This window comes from Orbicella faveolata, unplaced genomic scaffold (assembly GCF_042242905.1).
Source record: "Orbicella faveolata isolate gen_17 unplaced genomic scaffold, um_ofav_v1 contig_47, whole genome shotgun sequence".
In the NCBI taxonomy this organism is placed as follows: Eukaryota; Metazoa; Cnidaria; class Anthozoa; order Scleractinia; family Merulinidae; genus Orbicella; species Orbicella faveolata.
The window spans coordinates 5,537,224-5,560,478 of record NW_028301577.1 but is presented as its reverse complement, the minus strand read 5'-3'; the positions used below and the strand labels follow the sequence as shown (position 1 = coordinate 5,560,478).

At 38.9% G+C, this 23,255-nt stretch overlaps 1 protein-coding gene and 2 pseudogenes across 1 annotated transcript; 2 read left to right on the top strand and 1 right to left on the bottom strand.

Moving 5' to 3' along the window:
* The first annotated feature begins 1,023 nt into the window (after positions 1-1,023).
* LOC110052117 (serine protease hepsin-like) lies at positions 1,024-22,250 on the top strand. Its single transcript, XM_020758246.2, has 9 exons — positions 1,024-1,253; positions 1,343-1,379; positions 10,150-10,266; positions 10,835-11,098; positions 17,741-17,983; positions 18,387-18,578; positions 19,232-19,393; positions 19,885-20,086; positions 20,180-22,250. Exons 1-9 carry the CDS (start codon positions 1,215-1,217, stop codon positions 20,424-20,426), a joined length of 1,503 nt encoding a protein of 500 aa, XP_020613905.1. The 5' UTR covers positions 1,024-1,214; the 3' UTR covers positions 20,427-22,250.
* On the bottom strand, positions 14,317-15,795 carry LOC149096886 (uncharacterized; annotated as a pseudogene).
* On the top strand, positions 15,812-17,810 carry LOC149096885 (uncharacterized; annotated as a pseudogene).
* Positions 22,251-23,255: the final 1,005 nt, after the last annotated feature.

Sequence of the window (23,255 nt, the reverse complement as noted above, 5' to 3'; positions counted from 1 at the left end):
GGGCAGCGAGCCAAACTGCAGAACTTTGAATGACACTACTTATTTACCTGCCGCCACCGCACCAGACAGAAACAAGTTTGCAATATTACCATAGACGACTTAGTCTGGTTTGTTACACCGTTTTCTCGGAAAAACTGCGAAATTGAGATTTTCCAACTTAGGTGACTAAGAAAGTCCTTGGGAATGGAAGTTTAGAAACCGCTTTTAAATAAGTCATCATTTTGGACTGAGAAGTGGTCAATGAAAATGTAAATAACTTGGCCTCGCGCCATGCGGGTCCTTTAAAGTTCATATTTAACCCTTTTCTCTGCGGAGGAAATGTTAAGCTGCGTCTCGTTTTTGTGGCTAGTGCGTTGTTCTCCCCGCTTGTGTTTTATTCCATTCAAACAAAAGAAAATGAATGGCCATTGAAACAGAACTGGGAAAATTAATGTGACGAAACGCCATTGTTGTGTTTGACCACATTTACCAGGTCTGCATGTTTCGTATAAAAGGCATGGCCAACTACGCTAATGAAATTCTTTCTCACGCAAGTCGATTGGAAAACTTTATTTGCAATTGTATAAATTTGTAGCGACAACTTTACAAAGCAAACAACGGATTTCTTGTGGTTTAATTCTAGATTATTGCCACTTGAGAAAATGAAACACCAACGTATCATCTCGTCTTGACAAGGAGGCAGTTTGCCTACCTTGAAGTGGTGTCTCAATCGTAATTTTAACATTCGCCAATACCTTGCATCTTCTAGAAAAGCTAGCCAAAAGACGCTCGCCTTTCTTCAAAGATTTAACTCAAAAAAAATTCGCATCGTGCTTGGGCGCAGTCCGCTTTAAACATCTCTTGGAATGTTCAATACTTATCGGCTAATGGTTGAAAAAAATATTCGAGATCTATATAAAGCTGATTAATATTTACAACGTAGACAGATTAGATTCTAGATATGTACTAATTAATTGAAGCTATCAAAACGCACCTGTTTTTACGGCTTCAATCCTATTGGCTGGGAAAACATTCGCTCATAACGGCTATTTAAAATCAACAAATATGCAGTTCTCTAGCAAGATGCACGTACGCCGATTTGGGACCGCTTTGAAATTGAATTTTACCTCTTTTCCTGGAGCGGGAATTTGGTTGCTAAAATTGCGTTGATAAAAGCCAGCGCGAGGGCGCAATATCACTTTAGTATACAGTGACAGAGAATTAACGTACGGAAAATGCGGGCATGCAGCAGATTGATTTCTGTAGTCTTCCAGGTAGGTTTTTCTCTAGTTTAAGACTTATTAACTATCATTAGTTATGTCCTAGTCGTTCTAACGGGCGTTTTTGTTCATAAAATTAACAGAGCCTTGTCTTCGTGGTCCTCGCTGTCTGTGGTATAGGTAAGTTTCAACGGCGAAATTTTCCTACCATATTATCAATTTGATCAGAATAACAAAGCGCGCGGTTACAACCGTATCTCACCGTTTCCCAGAAATTGAACAAATGTACGTATCTTATTCGCCAGCCCTTGTTTATGGTCTGAATAATGGGATAGGAGGTTTAACACAGCTGCGCACGGGCCTCTTCTCATTGTCATAGTTGTGGTGTTTATACTTCTCCACACACAAGGTTCACATTAATATCCCGCGCTTTGACAGTTCGTAAGCTGACTCTAGTCGTATGCCGCAGGAAGTCTCTATTTACTTTTCCCGTTTATTGGAAGGGCTATATTGTCTGCCAACTTCCTACGCAGTATGTACGGTCATTGTCTCTTTACGCCTAAATGCTCGTTGAAATCTTTTGTTAACTGTTCTTGATTCAGTGCTGGGTGTTTAGAATCATCTCTTATTACGCCAGAGAAAAAAAAACGTATCGTTTTGTTATGAATACTTTGCACAAAACCTACGGTTACATCATTTCTAAGTTGTCATTCATAAAGTGGATTGCTTCTGAATTGGCTAAAAAATGGTATTTATTTTTTCTTTTTAACTGTAAAATCGCATGTGCCTTGCGAATATAACGTCAGCCGTTGTGTTTGCCAATCCTTCAAGCCCTTCGTTTCCTTCGACACCAGTGTTAAATTTTGTTAGAGGAATGCGCCAGTATACTTCTCTATTTCCAATTACGCAGTCAGTAGCGCGCGTAATTTGCCGCTAATGCGAACATTTTATTTAAAGCGCCTAACACATGAATCCTTTTCATGCTGTAACAAAATAAAGAAAACAATTAAAATGAAAATAATTTCCTTCGCTTGACCAGGCTAAGTGGGCGTCAAAAAGCAGAACTGTGAAAACGCGACACGGTTTTTTGAAGTTACATGGACATATTTCTTGAGCAATTGCGTTTCCTAGGAGGTGCTATAAAACATACACAAACACACACGCGAGGCGAAAACGGAATATTTCATTGTATTTTATTCGGGATAAACAGTTCCGCTTCTCATGCTTGTGTTTAGAAAGTTGAGAGAAGTGTCGAATCGAAACGCCGGTGAAATCTACGAAGAAATGGAATCTGGAATCAGTTCGTGGACATTGAAATCAATCATGATTTTACGCACGGAGTATTCGTTTCAAGAGAGGTACTCGTATTGCCCCAAATAACTAAGAAGTCTATAAATTAGTCTTGTGTTTAACTTGTTAATTACATTTTCTTGTGATCCCAATAGATGTGATATCGGTTCGATGACTTGTTACGTATTGCGTTGTGAATCTTGACTGAGGCGTTTTCCGAGTGGATTACAACATGCGTTAATTCGAGATAGGGGGCCAATACACTTGATAGTAAAAAAGAAAAGGCCCCCGAGGAAATATATATAAATGGCTGGGCAGTAGTGCGAAACGACGGCACACTTGCAAAAATCTTTAAAATCCTCTCCTTTGACCACTTTGAAAACAACAATAAAACAACACGAAATGTGGAGCAGGGACATGCATTTGAGAAAGAAGACTATTTCTACCAAATGAATTGCAGAAAGTGCTTCAAACCGCTGTCATGTTGACCTCAATTGGTTTTACGCTCAGCTATTTCCTGTGTATTGCTTTTGAATCTCTCGTCAGTTGAATTCACAGCCCAACCAAACCTCAGAATTCTTTATTATCACTATTCCCTCGTTGTAGATCGAACAAGGCCAAAAAAATAGCTATGTAGTCTGAAAAAAAAAAAACTGTATTTCTCCTTATAAACTAGCCGGCTCTTTTTGTTTGTCACGGTATCCACTGGAAATGTCCTCAAGATAGTGATCTGTCCTGATAATATTCTAGGATCATTCACCGAACAACAAAAAAAGTATTAAAGACACACGCACATGCACATACACACAGCGCACTTCTGGATTTCAATTTTGTCTTTTTCCTCGCGTAATAGATTAAAATTCTATTTTTGTTTTTTCAGGCGAATAGCACGATACGGTGGATTTATCCACGATGTACTTATATTTTAAGAAAACTTCGCAACGAGATTATACCTCTGCTAAAGTCAATATCGATCTTAATCTATACCTTCGGACTTTCTTCCAGAAACGACACAAATGGAAAAATCTCGTCTAATTCTATCAACATCCTGATGTATAGATGTCGCTGTATTTTCTTTCTTTTTTTTTTTTTTTTTTGACGCTCATATACATATTATAACATAAAAGCCAACACCTTAAAGTCTACATTCTTAAAAGTTGTGTTCGAGGGAAGAAATTTTGAAGCCATTTTATCTAACCGTTTCAGTTTTATAAGCCTCATGAGGTACTCAGCGCGGGAAAATGGCGTTTTCTCATTAGTAACTGAGCCTTATATCAAGAGTAGTAGAATTTAGGCAAACTAAAACAGTCAGTAACGCAGCTCCAGACCTGAATATTAACTGTGCTGGGTTTTCCGGCCTCTTGTTCGTAACCGGAGGTAGCCAATACATCGAAGACATATCAGTGGTAAGAAATTAGAAAGATTCTTTTGTTTGATGCAATTTTTAGGTAATTTTACTAATCATTGATAATCTCTAACTTGGACGCGCTCTTTTTCTGGCAGAGTACGTATTAACCTTGAGGTGCTGGAATGCTAGAATTAAATTCCAGTGGAATATAGACAATTTTAAGTTCTCCAAGTCTAATAGCGGCACGCAGTTTGCGGTATCAGTATTCGTCACAGTTAGTACGTGCTCGCTGTTTCCCACCACAGTATAACTAGATTCGGGGTGCTTTTAAATAATTTAAAACCATTAAATCCTTGCTTAGTAAGTCAGTCAAGTATCTGAATTGTGTCGAACGCGCAGAAGCTATGGATGAAGGGCAGTTGAAAAGGAATAAGCAATAGTCTCTCAATAAGCTTGGTGCAATTGTAATTTAAAGAAAGCTTAACGTCGAAATCCAAAAAGATGGTACTGGTTAGTAAAAGGAGTTCTCGCGTGGAACTTGGAGTATTCGTAGCAGCGCCGCAACAATTGCTAAAAGGCCAAAGCTTTAGCAGTCCACTCTAAAATGGGCAATGCCTTATCCTTAAAACTTCAGATGTCAGTTTAAATTTCAGTGGTTAAAGATTGCAAAATTTTCAGGTCATAAATTTCATTTTTGAATAGTCAAACGGCTATGGGGTCAGGTCCAGAGCTTTTCATTGGGCGTCACCTTTCAAATCGATATATTTACTACCTGTCATTAACGCCGCACCTTTAATTTTTCTTCCCCTCCAGAAAAATATTCGCGATAAACTTAACCATTGAACATGCAAGGCCAAGGTTAAAAAACTATCACAGCTATATATGTGTTCGAGGATTTTTGACAAGTATAAATATAATATACTCAGCAAACCTAGCATAAATGGCACTAGCTAGAAGTGAAACTGGCACTTAATATAAACCTTAGCGTCCACCTGGCATGGGTCATTGCAGCGTCTCAATCCCTTGGCCAGAGAGGTCGTTTTCAAAAAATGTTGTTTACTAACTGAAAATATCGATCGGTATTTACGTTTCTTGGCAACCAGCTGAGGCTTGTGAAGGCGATTTTGTAACGGAGCACAGCTTTAGCTTGTATAAAGTATTGATCGTTTGGACTGAGAAGCTTAAGAAACGCTGGTAGGTCGCAGCAATCCCATTATAATGATTTAAATTTGAGGAACTGTATTTTAGTTAATTTCTCAGAATTCCATTTCGCATCCTTACAACACATGATTTTCGCGTCATCAGGGTGCGCTCACGAGTACGTACACAAGCATAACATCAAGAGATTTCCCTCAAGCTCAGCTCGACAGGGAAATAAATGCATGTTTTCTCTTAAACGAGCATAGTGACCTACATACGTTTTTATTGCATAATTTTGGTGTTCAAATTATTCTCTTTAAGTTGAAAAGAAGAAAAAAGGATAGCTAAAAGTGTGCACAAAACCGTTACTCGGCAACAACGACTCGAGGAACGTTTTGAGTCGATGTTGTTCAAAATTTTTTATATTTTTCATAAATTATATATAACATTGTTGCATATTCTCAGTGTTTGGTAGGGAACATTCACAATTGGAACTCAATGAACACATTGATTCTGAGCAGAAGTTTCATTTTATGTCTGTTGAAGAGCCTGCAGGCGAAAACAAAAGTGCCAGTTGAACACTAAACAACATTAAATAACATATTTAGTTTGCATAAAGTGTATAGGGTTGTTTTTCTTCTGTAGTGTTGACTAAATATGCCTTCTTTTTATATGTGATTAAAAAATTCTCTGAATTATACCAAAATGGGACGAACCGTGCTGATATTCGAATGACAGCGTCTACTGCACGAACATCATTCCGACAAGTGGTTCCGAAGTCGTGACGAAAGGTTCCGATTATCCGAATATCGAGACAAGCCTGTCTTCCGGAACTTAACATAATGATAAGAACAAGTTCAAATGTTATCGGAACTTATATTCTGACAATGTCTAACCATTCCGAAGAAAGCAAAACTAAAAACCACCAGGCAATATTTTGGCTATTTCTTTTTATCACTGGAAAACCGCAACGAGAAAAATGCAGACACAATAAATCACTTTTGCTACCACAATAGCGTCGACAAGTGTAAATATTGAATATAATAATTGCGTATCGTCACGAAATATATATGTTTATATTCACGTATATAGCGATTAAGACCAAATTTATTTTTTTGTTATTTTAAGCTTTCGTAGACCAAAAATAGCGCATTGGGGCAAATGAGCTAGCTATATAGTTATAAAAGTTGTCCTAACTGGTTATTACTCAGCAATTGTTCATACCAGGTAAATAATTGCTGAGTCAGACTATCTATGCAGTAGGGAATCTTAAAGTTGCCTGTGAGCAGGATCTCTAGTCGAGGACGGGGCGAAGAGAAAGCTGAAAGAAAACTGGATAGAACACCCAATACAGCAGTGCTAAACATTTCGACACTTAAATAAAGTGATGTAATTTTTTTTAAGTAAAAAAAGGGGAAATAAGCAGCAGGCCGCATGAAAGTGCTATTTGGGAAAACAGATATTTATGTAACGCTAACACACGAGGGTTTCATTATTAAAAAGAGACCCAGAAGGTTCAATCAATTCCATATGCAGTGAACCACCTTATGTAGCATAATAAACAGTACTACATAAAAGGACTTGCTCAGTAACTGAAATTTCATTTGAATGGTCACACACTAGAGTTTCATACATAGACTTCAAATTTACATCCACCTTGTAAGGCATAATAAATAGTACTATCGAGTACTAAATGAAAGTCCTACTCAATAAGCTTACATTTGAATGGTCACCCACTAGGGTTCCATACACAGACTTAAAATTTGCATTCATCTTGTACAGCATAATAAACAGTACTACATGAAAGCACTGCTCAATGCTTTCACTTGAATGGTCACCCACCAGTGTCTTATCTTAAGACCAAAAAGTAAGAACTACCTTGGAATGCGTAATAAACAGCACTGCGTACATGAAAGTATTGCTCAATAGCTTACATTTGAGTTTTCACCTACGAGCCTTTCATAAACTCAGGAAAAAAAGGATTTCTGATTAGTATTATTTAACTGAGTATTTATTGCATGCAATGGCTTGTGCTGGATATATGTTTATGTCGCTTAGCTTTCCGGCGACTTTCAGCAGGGTCTATTTGAGACAAAGATGTCTGGCCCTTTAAAATTAGGTATAAAGGGTTTGTACTTGACGTACTTGAAATAACAGTGATCTGGCTGTTAAAATGTTCATATATCTATTTCAGGCAAAAACGACGGGCTCGTTTACGGGTGTATAGTGTTTGAGTATTGAACTGATATTTGTGGTTAGATTACTACAGCCAGTGAAGCTAGAGATCTTATATGGTCCGGTATAGATAACGGCAAATTGTCAAGTGGCGCTGGAGAAAGATCACGGTTAATTCGGTCGTATTTTAATGAAGAGTATTTAAAGAAGTCAATTAGTTTTGTGTACATAAATTAGCAAAAGACAAACCTCGGCAAGAGCTGAATATTGCTTCTTCTCAGTTTGTCGCATTCTTTTGTAGAAACGTGTTCTTATCTATTGATCAAATCTGAAGTTGGAAAAGTTCTTATTAAAAAAAAAGTGGTATGGGCCTTTGATTTGCACTTTCGATTGGTCATTTTGATTTTACATCGGAAACGTTGAAGGCAGGTATTGAAACACGTTTTCATGCTATTTTTCGCATTTCTCTGAAAATGTTGTCAAAAAAGAAGTAGTGTCAAAATTAATCGATTTAGAAAGTACTCCCTAGCAGTTTCTTACACATTCCAGTTTCAACCAAGATCATATTATCTTGTTTCAACCCAATGCCCAATCTTTCATTCTTCTGTAACGCTTCTAACGGGTGTTCCATCAGGCCATATTACCACCCACGGATTCGATCTCTCAGCATATTAGCTTTCAATTAATTATATATTTATAGATTGTTACGATATCCATCAGCGGGCGGAACGGACTAATGACGATTGCGCCAGTATAGTTAATTGCAGTTTTTCAATTGCGAATCAAGTGTCTGGTTTCTAAATGTCACATTTGCGAGTGTTCAATTCATTTCAAGAACATCGCAGGGAGACATGACATTGAGTCGGATTCGATTCTCTTGAAGCCGAAATTCCAAGCATATGTGAAATTGTTTTGAGGCAAATTCATCACATAGTTGTGTAAGAAACTTCAGCAGAAAACCAACCGTTATAATTTATGGGACATGGCAATTTACAGCGCGAACTAGGGCCAAATTACGTCCTTTACAGAGCCGTTTCGCCAACAGATCTTTCACCACTCAAACACTTAAATTTGTGGAAGCACAGCCTACAAAAATAACATCTGACTCGTAAAAAATAACCAAGGGTATTACATAACGTGCCGATAAATAACCCTCTTTATTGACTTCTGTAATACAAAGGTTTGTTCGAAAATGTCTCAATTTGTCATTACTGCTACCAATTAGACGTCATGTATAGTGTTATTTCCTGGTGAATAAGTGGTTGGTTTGCTTTTTGACGTACTTCGATCGAGCAATCAACTCAGTGACGAAACACTTAAAGGACGTCTTAGAAATTAAAAAAAAATGTTATAACCTGTTCTTGTCCTTGGTGATGCATAAATATATATATATATATATATATATATATATATATATATATATATATATATATATATATATATATATGGTTATTTTCTGACCTTAAAAAGTAGCGGACATAACGGTAATCAGTTCGAATACACTAACTTGCTAGTCTCAACTAATGACAATGTTTGGTATGTATTACACGTGAGAGTTGCGTGTTGTTTTGAACTTTAACTTCACTTAATAGTTTGTTATTTTCAAAACTGTAATTAACAAGTGTCTGATGTGCTTAATAACCGTCGTAGTTCGATTCTTTAATTGACAAAATATTACTCAAAAGATCTTCCGAACATTGACAATATTGCCAGGGCGGTGAACGATGCTCATAAGTACCTCGTAAAAATTTTTTTGCATCATATTCGACGCATATTTGTTGACGAAAAGTTCACTTGAAATTCACTGCTTTCTAAACGTTCATTTTTAATTTTCCTGAGTCTGAGTGCCACTGGTATAATTAGACACCCGAATTAACTGCTTTGTCTAAAATTTAGAAACATGTTTTCCAGTTCGTCTTTCAGAGGGATTTCATCCTTGAATGATTACATCGTAGACATTTTCATTAACGAGCAATTAAAAATCTATCCTGAGGAATTAGGGGAGGAGATTAAAATTAGTTCATTTACTGCCACGTTCGATTCACCGCTCTAAAAGCTAACGGGTCGAACATTTACCAAAGCGGGAACGTCTTTAACCCCCTAAGACTGGGTTGAAAGTTTGCCAAGCCCAGCCATCTCAATATCGCAGTTGTGAAATTACAGTATCATAAACTTGTGGTCTACTTAACTCGTAAAGCTCTACCGCACTAATTATTGTTTTTGTTTTGATTTTGGCATGGCACCGTATGTTTATAATTAGACCACGTTAAGTGCACGGAAAACTGTTTGCGTTATTTGACAATTGCTCAAATTTACCTGCTTTTAACTGTAGTTTCGTGCCGTTAAGTGAAGTTAAGACCCCCCGGGCCGAAAGCGTATAAAAATATCTGTAGGCTGTATTACGGAGTTGATTAATGGCCGCTTTTCTTGCATTAATAAGGTCGGCTGGATCGTGCGTGATCACTTAGAACCCGTAACACTGCTAACACTGCTTGTTTACATCGTTTACGCAAGTCGGCCACAATAAATCATTGCGATCTGTCAGTTATTTTACAATAGAACCTAAATGGGCGCCATTGAAGTCCTTGATGAAGCTATTTTAAAACAACCAAACATTTGGGCGATGTTTGGTATGTATTACACTCGAGAGTTGCGTGTTGTTTTAAACTTTAACTTCAGTTAATAGGTTGTTATTTTGAAAACTATAATTAACAAGTGTCTGATGTGCTTTAACTGTCGTAGTTCGATTTCTTTCAATACTCTGGGTGTCGTATTAAAATTTCAACCTTTAACTCCAAGAGTAATCATAACAACATCTTTTATATATATAATTTCGATAAATCATCAAATAAACTGCGGATGAGAATAAAGAACTCATTAAAGCGGGAAAAGTTGTCGCAGCTTTACTATAGTGTCGTGTTTTACGACTGTGTCCAACCAAACCTGTTTATAGTTTGCGCATTCAGGAATCCCATGACAACGTTTTTCTTTCCCCAGACCAATGTCCGAGCTCAGTTCATACAGTGGAAGGAAGATGTAAAATCGACTGTTTGATAAATTCACATTGCCAAAAATGGCAATATTGCTGCAAAGCAGGGTGCTGGCAAACATGCGGTAAGAGCTAGTTATTGTACGAATGTAGATTTGTATAGCACCGATCATGATTCTGTAGGACGACCACGTCGATATCTACATTGACGACGTCGCGAACGCTCACAACGTCAGCTAGAACCAAGAGTGGATGAATGGTAAGATAGATAATCCCCAAGGTAATTCCTCTCAATGTATTTTTAGATCATCCCGTGTTTTGAATATCCCAGGGAGTCTAGAAGTAGTCAATCTTGTGACGTAGATTTGCTAACGTGAACAGCCCAAGAGGCCCTACACGCTTTTTCAACCTCCGCGAAAAAATCCACTCAACACGCGTGGTAAAATCATCCACGGAAGAACTGGGTACCATGTCTAATAATACGTACCTTGAGAGCAAGAGACTATGGTCATAGTCTCTTACTTTAGAGGGAATACCGTAATATTAAGGGCTATATGGAAATTAACTCCTTCACCCTTTATCTTGACTTATCTTTCTCAACATGTAACCATTTGAATTGCTTAAAGCTTCCACAGCAGAGAAGAATACCCACATATTGTCAAATAATACTGATGTTTCTCCCTCTTTCTATAGTGAATTACACGACGTGTCAGCTACAGCAAATCGAGGCAGCCCTAAAGAGAAGCTCATTTACGCCAGTCTGCAAACCAGACGGAAGCTTCAAAGAAATCCAGTGCGTTACGACACCCACGTTGAAATGCTGGGAAGTGAACACGGAAGGAAAAAAGATTCGGGATATCGACGTCACGATTCATTTGACAGCTCATCGTCGTCAGCCACAAGAATCAAAAGAAAAGAGAATTGGAGTGTATCCTGCACTGGAAGAGGACGAAATAGGTAATATACGCCCATTAACTAAGATAATCTATTATTAATTTTCGGGTTCCTGGTTGAGGTTTTTCTCTTGGGTCTAAGTATGAATAGAGTCGTAATTAATTATAAATAAGACAGACTAATGTAATAACCAGTGGATTGTTGGCTAACCCAAAGAAGATCGAAGGTAAAGATATGACGCTGGAAAAACATCAGGACGCTATATAACATTGGAAAGACGGCGCAAGTTGTTAGAGAAATGACAAGATACAAAAACTGGGATGCTTGGTATTAGTGAGTGCCGTTGGTCAGGATTTGGAAGAGTAAAGCCCCAGACAGGGGAAACAATCCTATAGTCTGGACGCGACGACAAACTACATCAAAATGGAGTAGCTATTGCTCTTGATAAGGCGGTCAGCTGTGTCTCTGGAGAGCTGGGCACCAATTAGTGACCGCATCATCAAAGCTTGTTTTTACTCTCGATATATCAAGACAACAATCCAGTACAGGTATCAGTATGCTCCAACCAAAGATGCACAGGAGGAAGCCAAAGACGATTTCTACGACCAACTACAGAAAGTCACAGACAGTGTACCAAAGCATGACATCTTGATAATAATGGGTGACTGGAATGCTAAAGTAGGAGAGAGGCGAGAGGGTGAGGAGAGAGTAATGGGAAAAGAAGGCCTGAAATGTGTCAGGAATGACAATGAAGAAAGATTTGTTGCATTCTGTCCAACATATAACTTTGCTATCACATCAACTACATTCTCTTCAACAAGGATATCAATAAGTACACTTGGACATCACCTGATGATCATACCCGTAATCAGATTAATCATGTAGCAGTGAATTCAAGGTTCAAACCATCAGTCTCTGACACCATGCCAGGTCGTACAGAGAAGCTGACATCTCCAGTGACTACAATTTAGTGGTCTGTGTTGTGTAACTTAAGCTTTGTAAAGTCTCTAGGACTACCAGTAGGTATGAATGTAGCAAGTTAACAATACCTGCCGTTTGACAAAAATTCGAACTTGAACTGAGAAATAGGTTCAGTTGCCTGATGGATGATAGCGATGAGCAAGCTATAGTTGACTGAAATGAAGACGACGAAAACACGCAGTCGAACAAAGAGCAAAAATGGGAGGGTTTTAAAACGGTTTTAAACGAGACGGCGAAGACAGCCTTAGGTCACAAAGAAAGGAAAGAGCTGAATTAGTGTGGACAGCTGAAAGAAAGTTGAGAATAGAAGAGCAATGAAGAGAAAGGTCAATGATGCAAAATCAAGCAGGCAAAAGGCATAGCAGAAAGCGGAGTACCAAAGGTTAGTCAAGAAGTAAAATCCAGTTTGAGGAATGATAAGTGAGAATGGGCAAATAATATTGTTCAAAAAGCAAAAGATGCAGTAAGGCATGGACAAATGAGGGGTGTCTACAAGGCTACAAAGATATTGTGCAATGTCAGGCCGAAACGAATTGACATGGTAAAGAGTAAGGGAGGTAGATTACTACCCAAAGAAGATGAAGTACGCTAAAGATGACAAGAAAACTTCACGGAGGTGTTAAATAGGCTTGACCCTGTAATGACAGTCGAGATCAATGATGATGATGATGATGATGATGATGATGATGATAATGAAGAGATTGAAGAAGGACCAGTCACGAAGCTAGAAATCAAGAACGCGATCAAGGACATGAATTATCAAGCAGCTGGTATCGACATTATTACAGTAGAAGCCAGTAGACAGGATGAAAGCTGATATTTAGACGACAGTTGATGCCTTGCATGATGGGAAGAAGAGAGAATACCAGAAGTTTAGAGTAAAGGTCTTATTGTTAAGCTGCCCAAAAAGGGAGATCTGACTAACTGTGGCAACTAGAGAGGAATTACGTTGATGCCTGCTGCTGCTAAGGTGATAGGAAAAGTAATTATCAAGAGAATATCCAAAGGAGTTGATAAAAAAAAAACTAGGGAAAGACCAGGCAGGTTTCAGAAGTGGTAAAAGAACAATGGAGCAGATATTTGTTTTAAGAAACATTATTGAGCAGTCATTTGAATAGAATGCAAGCATGTATAATCATTTGCTTCATTGACCATGAAAAAGCTTTCGACAGTGTCCAGGAGAGAGACCCTTTGGAGAATCAGGAGGTTTTGTGCTACTCCTTAAAATTATTGGGATGGTACAGGCAATGTGCAGAGGAAGTAAGTGTGCAGTAGTCGATGGGGGAGGAAAGGCTGACTGGTTTGACATTAAGTCAGGTGTCCGGCAAGGGTGCGTGATGTCAGGGTATTTTTTTGCTTGTCATTGATTGGGAGATGAGGAAGGCGCTTGAGGAAGGAAATACTGAGATTAGGTGGAGGTTTACTGACAAGTTAGAAGATCTCAATTTCGCTGATGACCTTGCATTCTTATCAAGTAAAAGAAGGCAGCTCCATTTGAAGAACGATCGATTATTTAGTGCCAGCCAAGGAACGGGTCTAAAGATTAACATTACCAAAACGAAAGTAATGAGGTTCAACGCTGCAAATGACGAGAACGTTATGGAAAATGGAGAAGAACTTGAAGACGTAGACAGTTTTGTCTTTTTTTGGGAGCCAAAGTTACTACCTGGTGAAGCAGATGATGAAATCATATGCAGACTGGGTAAAGCAAAGGCAGCATTTGGTAAACTGATGAATATCTGGAAAAGCAGCCAACTGAGTATCTGTTCTAAGATAGGGATGTTCAAGTCTAATGTAATAGCTGTGTTGCTGTACGGTTGTGAATCGGTTGAGGATGACAAAGGGGGATGAGGTCAAACTAGATACTTTGCATTGGAAATGCCTGCGTAGGCTTTTAAAAATCTATTGGCCTATGCGAGTGTGAAATGAAGAGGTGTTCATGCAAGAGAGCTAACATAGAATATATCAGCGAACAAGTAAGGAAAAGGGGCTGGACATGGATTGGACACATGCTACGAATGGATAACAGTGCCATCCTACGAGCTGCACTGACGTGGGCACCGGAAGGAAAACGCAAGAGAGGAAGAGCTAGGGAAACATGGCGTAGGACAGTGGAGAAAAAGCGAATGGCGATGGGTTACTGTTCTTGGGTAGAGGCAGGGCTGGCGGCGGCTGACAGAGTGTCTTGGAGAAGTAAAATTTATTGCCCCACTCTCCATACGGAGAAGCGGAACTGATGATGATGACGCTAATATCCATAGATGAATTCCTTGCTAATATAAAGCTCTGACTTGTAAAGATTTTAAGGAAAATGACCAATTTTTTAAGTTTAAAAGACATGTTTCGACAGAACGTCTGTCATCTTCAGTTGAATGAATGATTACAAAGCAAGTTGAATAATAAGTAGGCAAAAATGCTAATTAAGACAAATAGTAACAACAGAACGTGAAAAGGTGTAAATTAAAAGGATAATTTTAGATTTACATGGTGTAATTGCTGATTGAGGCAAGGTAGTTCTTTTTGAATATGGATAGCCTCCTTTATCTTGAGTTGAAAGCTGGTAGTGGCGTGATCTAAAATATGAAAGCAGTCTATTGAACACAATGAGCGACAACGTTCAGAATTCTGAAGATGTTTGGAGATGTGAGAGGCCCTATCAACGGCTAAGTGCTCACGTACGCGTGTGGAAAAATCTCGGGAGGTTTCGCCGACATAACAGGCATTACAGCCCGCACATGTAAACTTATAAACCACACGTGAACGAAGCCCGCCGGGGATAGGGTCTTTCACACCGAAAAGGTTACCTATCTTAAAGGAAGAAAAAACTAATTTGATGTCTAAATCATTACAATAGCGCTTGATTAAGTGTCGAATCTTCTTCTGAGTGATGACAGAAAAATGACCTATGTACGGCAGCTTAAAGTAAAACGTGGGCGAGGTGGTAAGGGGGTAGCCCCGGGGACAATGATTGCTATGGGTCCCAGTGATGTAACGGTTAACCACTTTTTCAATTAAATGGGCAGGGAAAAGGTTCTTTTTGAGAATTTCAGTAAGCTTGGTTATATCCTCGTGTAACCCCAACCAAGTGTTGTTGATCTTGTAGGCCCTGTCAACAAGAGTCCTAATGAGACCTACTTTGTATGAGTACGAGGTGAAGCTAAAATAATTAGTTAATAACCCAGTAAAGGTTTTCTTACGGTAAACCCTAGTTAGGAAGGAATTAGTGTCACTATTATCAATAAGAACATCTAGAAAGGGTAATTTGCGATTAAGTTCTTTTTCCATAGTAAACCTTATGTTGGGGTGCCTAGAGTTAATGTGGTCAAAAAATATAACAGCATCGTGCTCCGAGTGAAATAAACAAAAAGTGTCGTCAACATACCTACGATAAAATAAAATTTTAGAGCATTGAAAATTTTCCAACCATAGTTTTTCGTGATGCCCCATAAAAAGATTGGCTAATACGGGAGCAAGGGGAGACCCCATGGCCACACCGTCAATTTGTCATAGAAAGAACCGTTAAATAAGAAATGGGTCTGGGCGGTGGCTACAGTGAAAAGGCTTGTAAGTTCAGGTTTACTTAACTTAAGGTCAGGATTGCCCTCGGAAATGTAATTGACCGCCAGGTCAATACATTCCTCAAGAGGTATGTTAGTAAAGAGACTTTCCACATCGAAGGAAACCATAAATTTACCAAACATAGATAAAGATTGAATGTCCTGTACAAAAGTAAACGTGTCTGTAGCACAGTGTTCAGTTGGCATGTGCGGCGCCAAAAGATGGCATAGATATTTGGCCAGGTTATAATTGTAGGTTCCAATAGAAGACACGATGGGGCGAAATGGCAGAGTTGAGTTAGGTCCAAAATCCTTGTGCATTTTGGGGATTATAACCTGGCCAAATATCTATGCCATCTTTTGGCGCCGCACATGCCAACTGAACACTGTGCTACAGACACTTTTACTTTTGTACAGGACATTCAATCTTTATCTATGTTTGGTAAATTTATGGTTTCCTTCGATGTGGAAAGTCTCTTTACTAACATACCTCTTGAGGAATGTATTGACCTGGCGGTCAATTACATTTCCGAGGGCAATCCCGACCTTAAGTTAAGTAAACCTGAACTTACAAGCCTTTTCACTGTAGCCACCGCCCAGACCCATTTCTTATTTAACGGTTCTTTCTATGACAAATTGACGGTGTGGCCATGGGGTCTCCCCTTGCTCCCGTATTAGCCAATCTTTTTATGGGGCATCATGAAAAACTATGGTTGGAAAATTTTCAATGCTCTAAAATTTTATTTTATCGTAGGTATGTTGACGACACTTTTTGTTTATTTCACTCGGAGCACGATGCTGTTATATTTTTTGACCACATTAACTCTAGGCACCCCAACATAAGGTTTACTATGGAAAAAGAACTTAATCGCAAATTACCCTTTCTAGATGTTCTTATTGATAATAGTGACACTAATTCCTTCCTAACTAGGGTTTACCGTAAGAAAACCTTTACTGGGTTATTAACTAATTATTTTAGCTTCACCTCGTACTCATACAAAGTAGGTCTCATTAGGACTCTTGTTGACAGAGCCTACGAGATCAACAACACTTGGTTGGGGTTACACGAGGATATAACCAAGCTTACTGAAATTCTCAAAAAGAACCTTTTCCCTGCCCATTTAATTGAAAAAGTGGTTAACCGTTACATCACTGGGACCCATAGCAATCATTGTCCCCGGGGCTACCCCCTTACCACCTCGCCCACGTTTTACTTTAAGCTGCCGTACATAGGTCATTTTTCTGTCATCACTCAGAAGAAGATTCGACACTTAATCAAGCGCTATTGTAATGATTTAGACATCAAATTAGTTTTTTCTTCCTTTAAGATAGGTAACCTTTTCGGTGTGAAAGACCCTATCCCCGACGGGCTTCGTTCACGTGTGGTTTATAAGTTTACATGTGCGGGCTGTAATGCCTGTTATGTCGGCGAAACCTCCCGAGATTTTTCCACACGCGTACGTGAGCACTTAGCCGTTGATAGGGCCTCTCACATCTTCAAACATCTTCAGAATTCTGAACGTTGTCGCTCATTGTGTTCAATAGACTGCTTTCATATTTTAGATCACGCCACTACCAGCTTTCAACTCAAGATAAAGGAGGCTTTCCATATTCAAAAAGAACTACCTTGCCTCAATCAGCAATTACACCATGTAAATCTAAAATTATCCTTTTAATTTACACCTTTTCACGTTCTGTTGTTACTATTTGTCTTAATTAGCATTTTTGCCTACTTATTATTCAACTTGCTTTGTAATCATTCATTCAACTGAAGATGACAGACGTTCTGTCGAAACATGTCTTTTAAACTTAAAAAATTGGTCATTTTCCTTAAAATCTTTACATGTCTGTTGCTATCTAGACCTTTTGGAAAGCTCTGACTCTAATGTCTCTAATTAAGACGAAATATGTACCTGGTGGCAGATGCTGGAAACTCTTCGGCGGACTGGCTCTTAGTTAAACATCTGTTTGAATGTGAAAGTAACACCTACCCTGTGATTGGTCAAAATCCGTTACACGAGCTCTTCTCTAGCCAAAATGTGTTAAAGTCACCAAACGCACAAACAAAGTCAAAAGGCATGTTTATATTTGCTTAATGTCAATGGAAACTTTGAAGGTCGTCAGAAAGGTTTTTCTGTTTAACCTGATTTGATTGTATTTTTCCCAGACGAAATCCCCTTTCATAGAGGAAAATCCAAGTGCCAGCGAATGCGTGAACGTAGACTTAAAAGGAAAAAGACCCGTGAAGGAGTATACGTTCCCAAGTGCAAAGACAACGGTCACTTTAAAAGCACTCAGTGCCACAAGAGACCGGGAAAGACTGGGTTCTGCTGGTGTGTGGATAGGGAAGGAAAACAGATCCCAGGAACACGAACCAAGGGAGGGAGACCAAACTGCAGATCTGCGGCAGGTAAGTAGATTGGTTTGGGTTTACTCAACACGGGATATATGTTACTGTCACATTAAGTCTAAGTTAACGGCATCAAAGTCATCTATAATTTCTCTTTTTTGGTTGAAAATATGCTGTTATACATTGAAATATTTTCCCAGTCTGGCTAGCATACCCCTTATGCCGCTGTAAAATACCGTTTGTAGCAAGGACGATTCTCTCGACCTTTACATCGTGAGCAAATGAAAATATCACGGGGGTTTCTTGTATGTCGATTTGGACCTTCATATGCTAGTTAAGATTCAAGGGAAACAAGAAAAGGGGAATTCAATTATAGTACCTTGTCTGCCTTCCCTTAGTGTGAAAAACCTTAATCAAGTCTTGTTTCACGAGATAATCACAGAAGCGCTGTGATTCTGTTTAGTTTCAGGTGATTGCGGAAGGCGCACCCTGTTATATGAAAACCTAAGGCGCTTGCGAAGGATTGTGGGGGGCCGCGAGAGTGTTCCTAATTCCTGGCCTTGGATGGTTGCTCTATTCTTCAACGGCACAAAGCTCGCCTGTGGAGGAACCATCATTAAACCGTCCTGGATCGTTACCACGGCACACTGCTTCAGTAAGTTGTAAAACTACCCTGTGTTTGAACAACAAAGGCCAACAACGTTTGCTGGAAGAGGGAAAATGCTCGTAAATGCAAACTCTCGAGCAAAGTATCAAAATCAAAGCAAAAACTTTCTTTAGGCCCTTTTCGCACGACATCTTTTCAGCTTATTACGAACTGCAGGACCTGTAATAGCAAATTTAGTCATGCGGGATAAGAAATCCATTTTCATGTAAAACATAATTGTGAATTTTGCCCGAGCTGAGTACCCAAAGTCTAAACAGATCTAGATATATTGTATTTTTTCACGACAAACTTGTATGCTCGTAAAAAAAACTAGAGTCTAAAGTGTAACTGTTCATTATCTTATGAAAAAATAATAGTAATCCTCCGTAGGAAAAAAGATGGCGACTGGTACATTTACCCATAGTTCTTAGCGCACGAAAACCTAAACAACGTAAACGTAAAAGAAACGTTATAAAATCTTCAAATCCTGGCCACTCGATGTCCTTAGTACAGGGACAAATATTATAATTATAAGGCTTTCTTTGTGCCTTTTGGGCTGTGTTAGGTTCGCGAGGCATAGTGGTAAAATGTACAGCCGCCATCTTTTTCCCTACGGTGGATTGCGTATACATAATTTCTAAATAAAACCGTTTGCGTTTCAGGCGAACGTACGTCAAAGAACCCGTCCGACTGGAAGGTTCGAATTGGAGAGCATTCATTATTGAGAGATGAAGGGAGAGAAATTATGCAAGGAGTGCGGCAGATATTGATTCATCCTGGCTACAAGCCAAGTAACTCCTCTCATCCCGGGAACAATGACATAGGTATGGCGACGTCACCCTATTATTTACCATGAGCTCTTTGTACCCCCACGCCGCCCTCCTTTTATGATCTTCGAAAGTATTAACTCAGTAGCGATGAAACTTATGTGGTGTTTAAAGCATCCAAACTCGTTTTCTTTACTGGTTATCACCTGTCAATCATGACGTCAAATTACGTCAAAATGGCGTCACACAGTTCACAATGCCCGCCATCTTGGATTTCAAAAACTTTTCAAAACCGTAAGAACAGCCCTGAAATTGATATAAGGATACAGTAAATGTAAAGAATTTGGTACAAAATCGTCATAAAATGTAAATGAACAAAGTTTAACCACTAAAGTTTCAACGTTGTCTAAGTTAAAAGGGTCTCAAATTAGCTAAATTAAATTTGTGCTAAATGCATGTAGGATGCAGTTGCTCTCTCACAATAAGAAAATAACTGCTGTCTATTGACATCCAGCCTTTTTTTTTGTCTTCCATGTGATGTTACTCAGCTCTAGTGCGCCTGTCCAGCTCAGTGAAGTATGGACGCCACGTCAATCAGATCTGTCTGCCAGACAGCTTCATCTTCTTCAAACCTGGTAAACGCTGTATCGTCACCGGCTGGGGGCACACGTCATGGAACGGAAGCACCTCTCCTGTGTTGAGAGAGGCCTGGGTCGATCTGGCGGGAAAAGAAGCCTGCAATTCTGAGAAGTGAGCATTCTTTACAAAAAGCTCTTCTCCGTCTGCTCTTGCTGACATTGCATGCAAAATTTCTTATTGCCCATTTGTTCATTTTTTTCCTAGCTCATACAACGGGACGATAGGAAATAACTTCCTGTGTGCTGGATTTGAAGAAGGCGGCATCGATGCATGCTCTTACGATAGCGGGGGGCCGCTGGCCTGTCCAGTGCTGGATGGGGACGGCAGGTGGATGCTTGCAGGCATCGTGAGCTGGGGCGAAGGATGTGCCTTGCCACATAAGTATGGAGTTTACACCAATGTCAACGAGTTCACTCAGTGGATGAAGGGAGCCATGAAAATGGACAGATGAATTAGTATTGGCGTTTTGTTCCTGCATAGTGTGGGTCCAGTTATCGCTATTTTGGACAAGTTAATTGAACGTGACACGTTGGATTTGGAATACAAATATTCGTTCCCTCATATAAAAAACAAACTCCAATTCTCTGATCAGTCAGAACAACACAGGTCGTTATCTCCTACAAATTTACTTCAAATTTATTTTCAGTCGGTTAGGCATTTGCACTTGCCTTCGGACCATGGGATATATTTTGATATTCATTCTTTTAAGACCAGTTCATGTTCAACAGCTAAATTTGCTCTAAAATAGCCTATACTGGCCTTCTTGGGGAGCTGGAGTTAAAAAAGAAGAAAGGAAAAGTTGTGTTTGTTTAATAGAGACATGCAGTCAAGATCATAACGCTTAGAGTCATGACAGTTGCATGTGTAAAGAACATGAAATATGTAAATAACGAAGTCAGAGACACTAACTATCATGCAGAAAGCGTGATAATGAAACAAAATTGTAGGCTCTCTAGGGCTAAACCAGCTTAGCATAAAGACTAGGGTTTATAAGTCAAATTTGATATCAAATATCGAGATAAGTAGATTTAAAAATCACATAGATTGCTTTTTGCTTAATGTAATAGGTTGTGGCCACGTTTTTTGGCATTTATGGCTTCATAAGCCATTCATTATTACTTATTTCAAATCAGCACAGGGTACATACACATGCATATTGCGTGGTATCCCTGTGAAATCAAAACTTTACCCAGTGAGGACATCATGTGCAATGGTACGGTCACAGGCGAAAGTGTAAAGCAAGGTCTAACTAGGAAGAGAAAGCAAACCTCCTTGAAAAGAATGAACAGTCAGTTTTAGGGCAGGATAAACTGGGATACTCAGTGTAAAATACATGTAATCAGCTCAGCCAACCATTTTACGTTTAAGTATCAGTAGATTTCACCAGCAAATGCTTTCTAGGCTGTACTGACGTTGCTCAGTATGGAGAACATAACAAGGTCATCTGTATTTTGTATTTTTGAACGTTTCCTTGTTCTTAATTTTTAACATGGACAAGGATTTGTAGCGCCATCAGTTACTGTGCTTTCGTATTTTTGTAGTGTATATCTTTTGTAATTAGGCGTGCAGCCAATTGCCTCCCATCCAATGGTATGGTGGGGCTTGAGGATGCAAAAATGTGTCTAATTTGTATTGAAATTGCAACTAGGATGGAACTAGGTTAAAAGTCTGTTTCATAGAGCTTTGGAAAGTCAGTTCAGAACTTATTTTAATTGACTTCCAAAATTGTTGTAAAATTTAATTGAGATGTCTTAACATTTTCTAGGCCAAGCAATGTTAACTAGGTTAAAAACCTCTGGGACGAGCATTTGTCAACACGGTGTATAAGATCTTGAACAAGAACATCGCTCATGAGGCTACTCAGAGTCATTAGAGTAACTACACTCGTCTTCCCTCTTCTGATACCAGTTTCCTTGTTTTCGCTCTGGGTTCGTTTTCAGGCACTACATGTTTACATTTGTTATTCCGGAAACTCTATAAGCAGCCTAGATGACCAAGTTACTGTTAATGTTTTTGTTGTGAACCCTTTACACGATGAAAGATGTACAATATATAATATTTAAGTTGACGCTTTTTCAAAGCTAGGAAAAGGAGTAATTCCGAACGACAGAAAATTGCTCATGATCTCAGTACTGATAGTTTAAATGCGAACTTTTTTTATGGTTAACGTTGTGTTGCTACTTTTTAGAATCAACAGAACCAGCACCGCCAAAAAGCCGAGATCACTTTAAAGGAGCAAATAAATGTTGGAAAGCTTTGAGCTTTTTAGACCAAAGAGACGAGTCCAGTTTTTGGTGTTTCCTCGTTGTGACAGAACTATTTTCAATTAGAGTCACCAGCTTTAACCAGAAAATAGAACAAGCTCTTCACCTCAGCATGACAATGCCATCAGTCACTTAGCAACCTGCCTGACTGATCAAAAAAGACATCACTGGTTCATATAACTTTTAAAGTTGAAAAATTGTTGTTCGTTTGGCAAGCTTGAAAGCGTCTTCCACTGGCTTTTGGACGCAGACAAATTGTGCAGTGGTTTGAATTTTAAGAAAGATAAAAAAGAAATAGAAATGGATATATGACTACGGACGGCGAGAATAATTGCTGTGTTATACGCGAGACTTCACTTACACAAAAAGAAAGCTGACAATACTAAACTAAACTGAGAGGTGACAAAACGTAACTTAGATCTAATGCCATTTTACTGATTATTACAGAACTATAATTCATGTACCGAATTAACTGATAAATATACATATTGTCTAGAAAAAATGTTGCTCTCGTTTGTTCGCTGTTTGTCTGTTGATCTTTCGTTAACTTGTTTAATGTTTATTGTTTGCTGAGTTTTGAAGCAGAATTTCTGTAACTCCCTGAGATTTGGAAATTTCATCCCAAAAACGCTTAGCACCTTCCTCTCAGTGTTATTAAAATTATCTCTTGAAAATATCTTTTTACTAATACGCTATGACGAAAACATTACGAAAACATTCCCTATCGGTTCGGAACCTGAACTTTTCATGCTTGTACTGAGCATATTGTTGTCTATAGCTATTGATCTTTTTCGTTTGGTTTTGCCGTTTAGTAACAGCGTAAATTAACGGTATAAAAGGAAAACGTCCTCCATGTGCTGTAATTCGCTGGATATCGGAGTATTTCGTAGCTTGAGAGTCACACAGAAACTCCAGTTACGGCCGTTGTGTAACTCAAAGTCACTGAGGTTTAAACATCATTCTTTAAATGTCGTGTTGTCTGGTAGATGATAACCGTAATCATCCTAGCAAGAAAA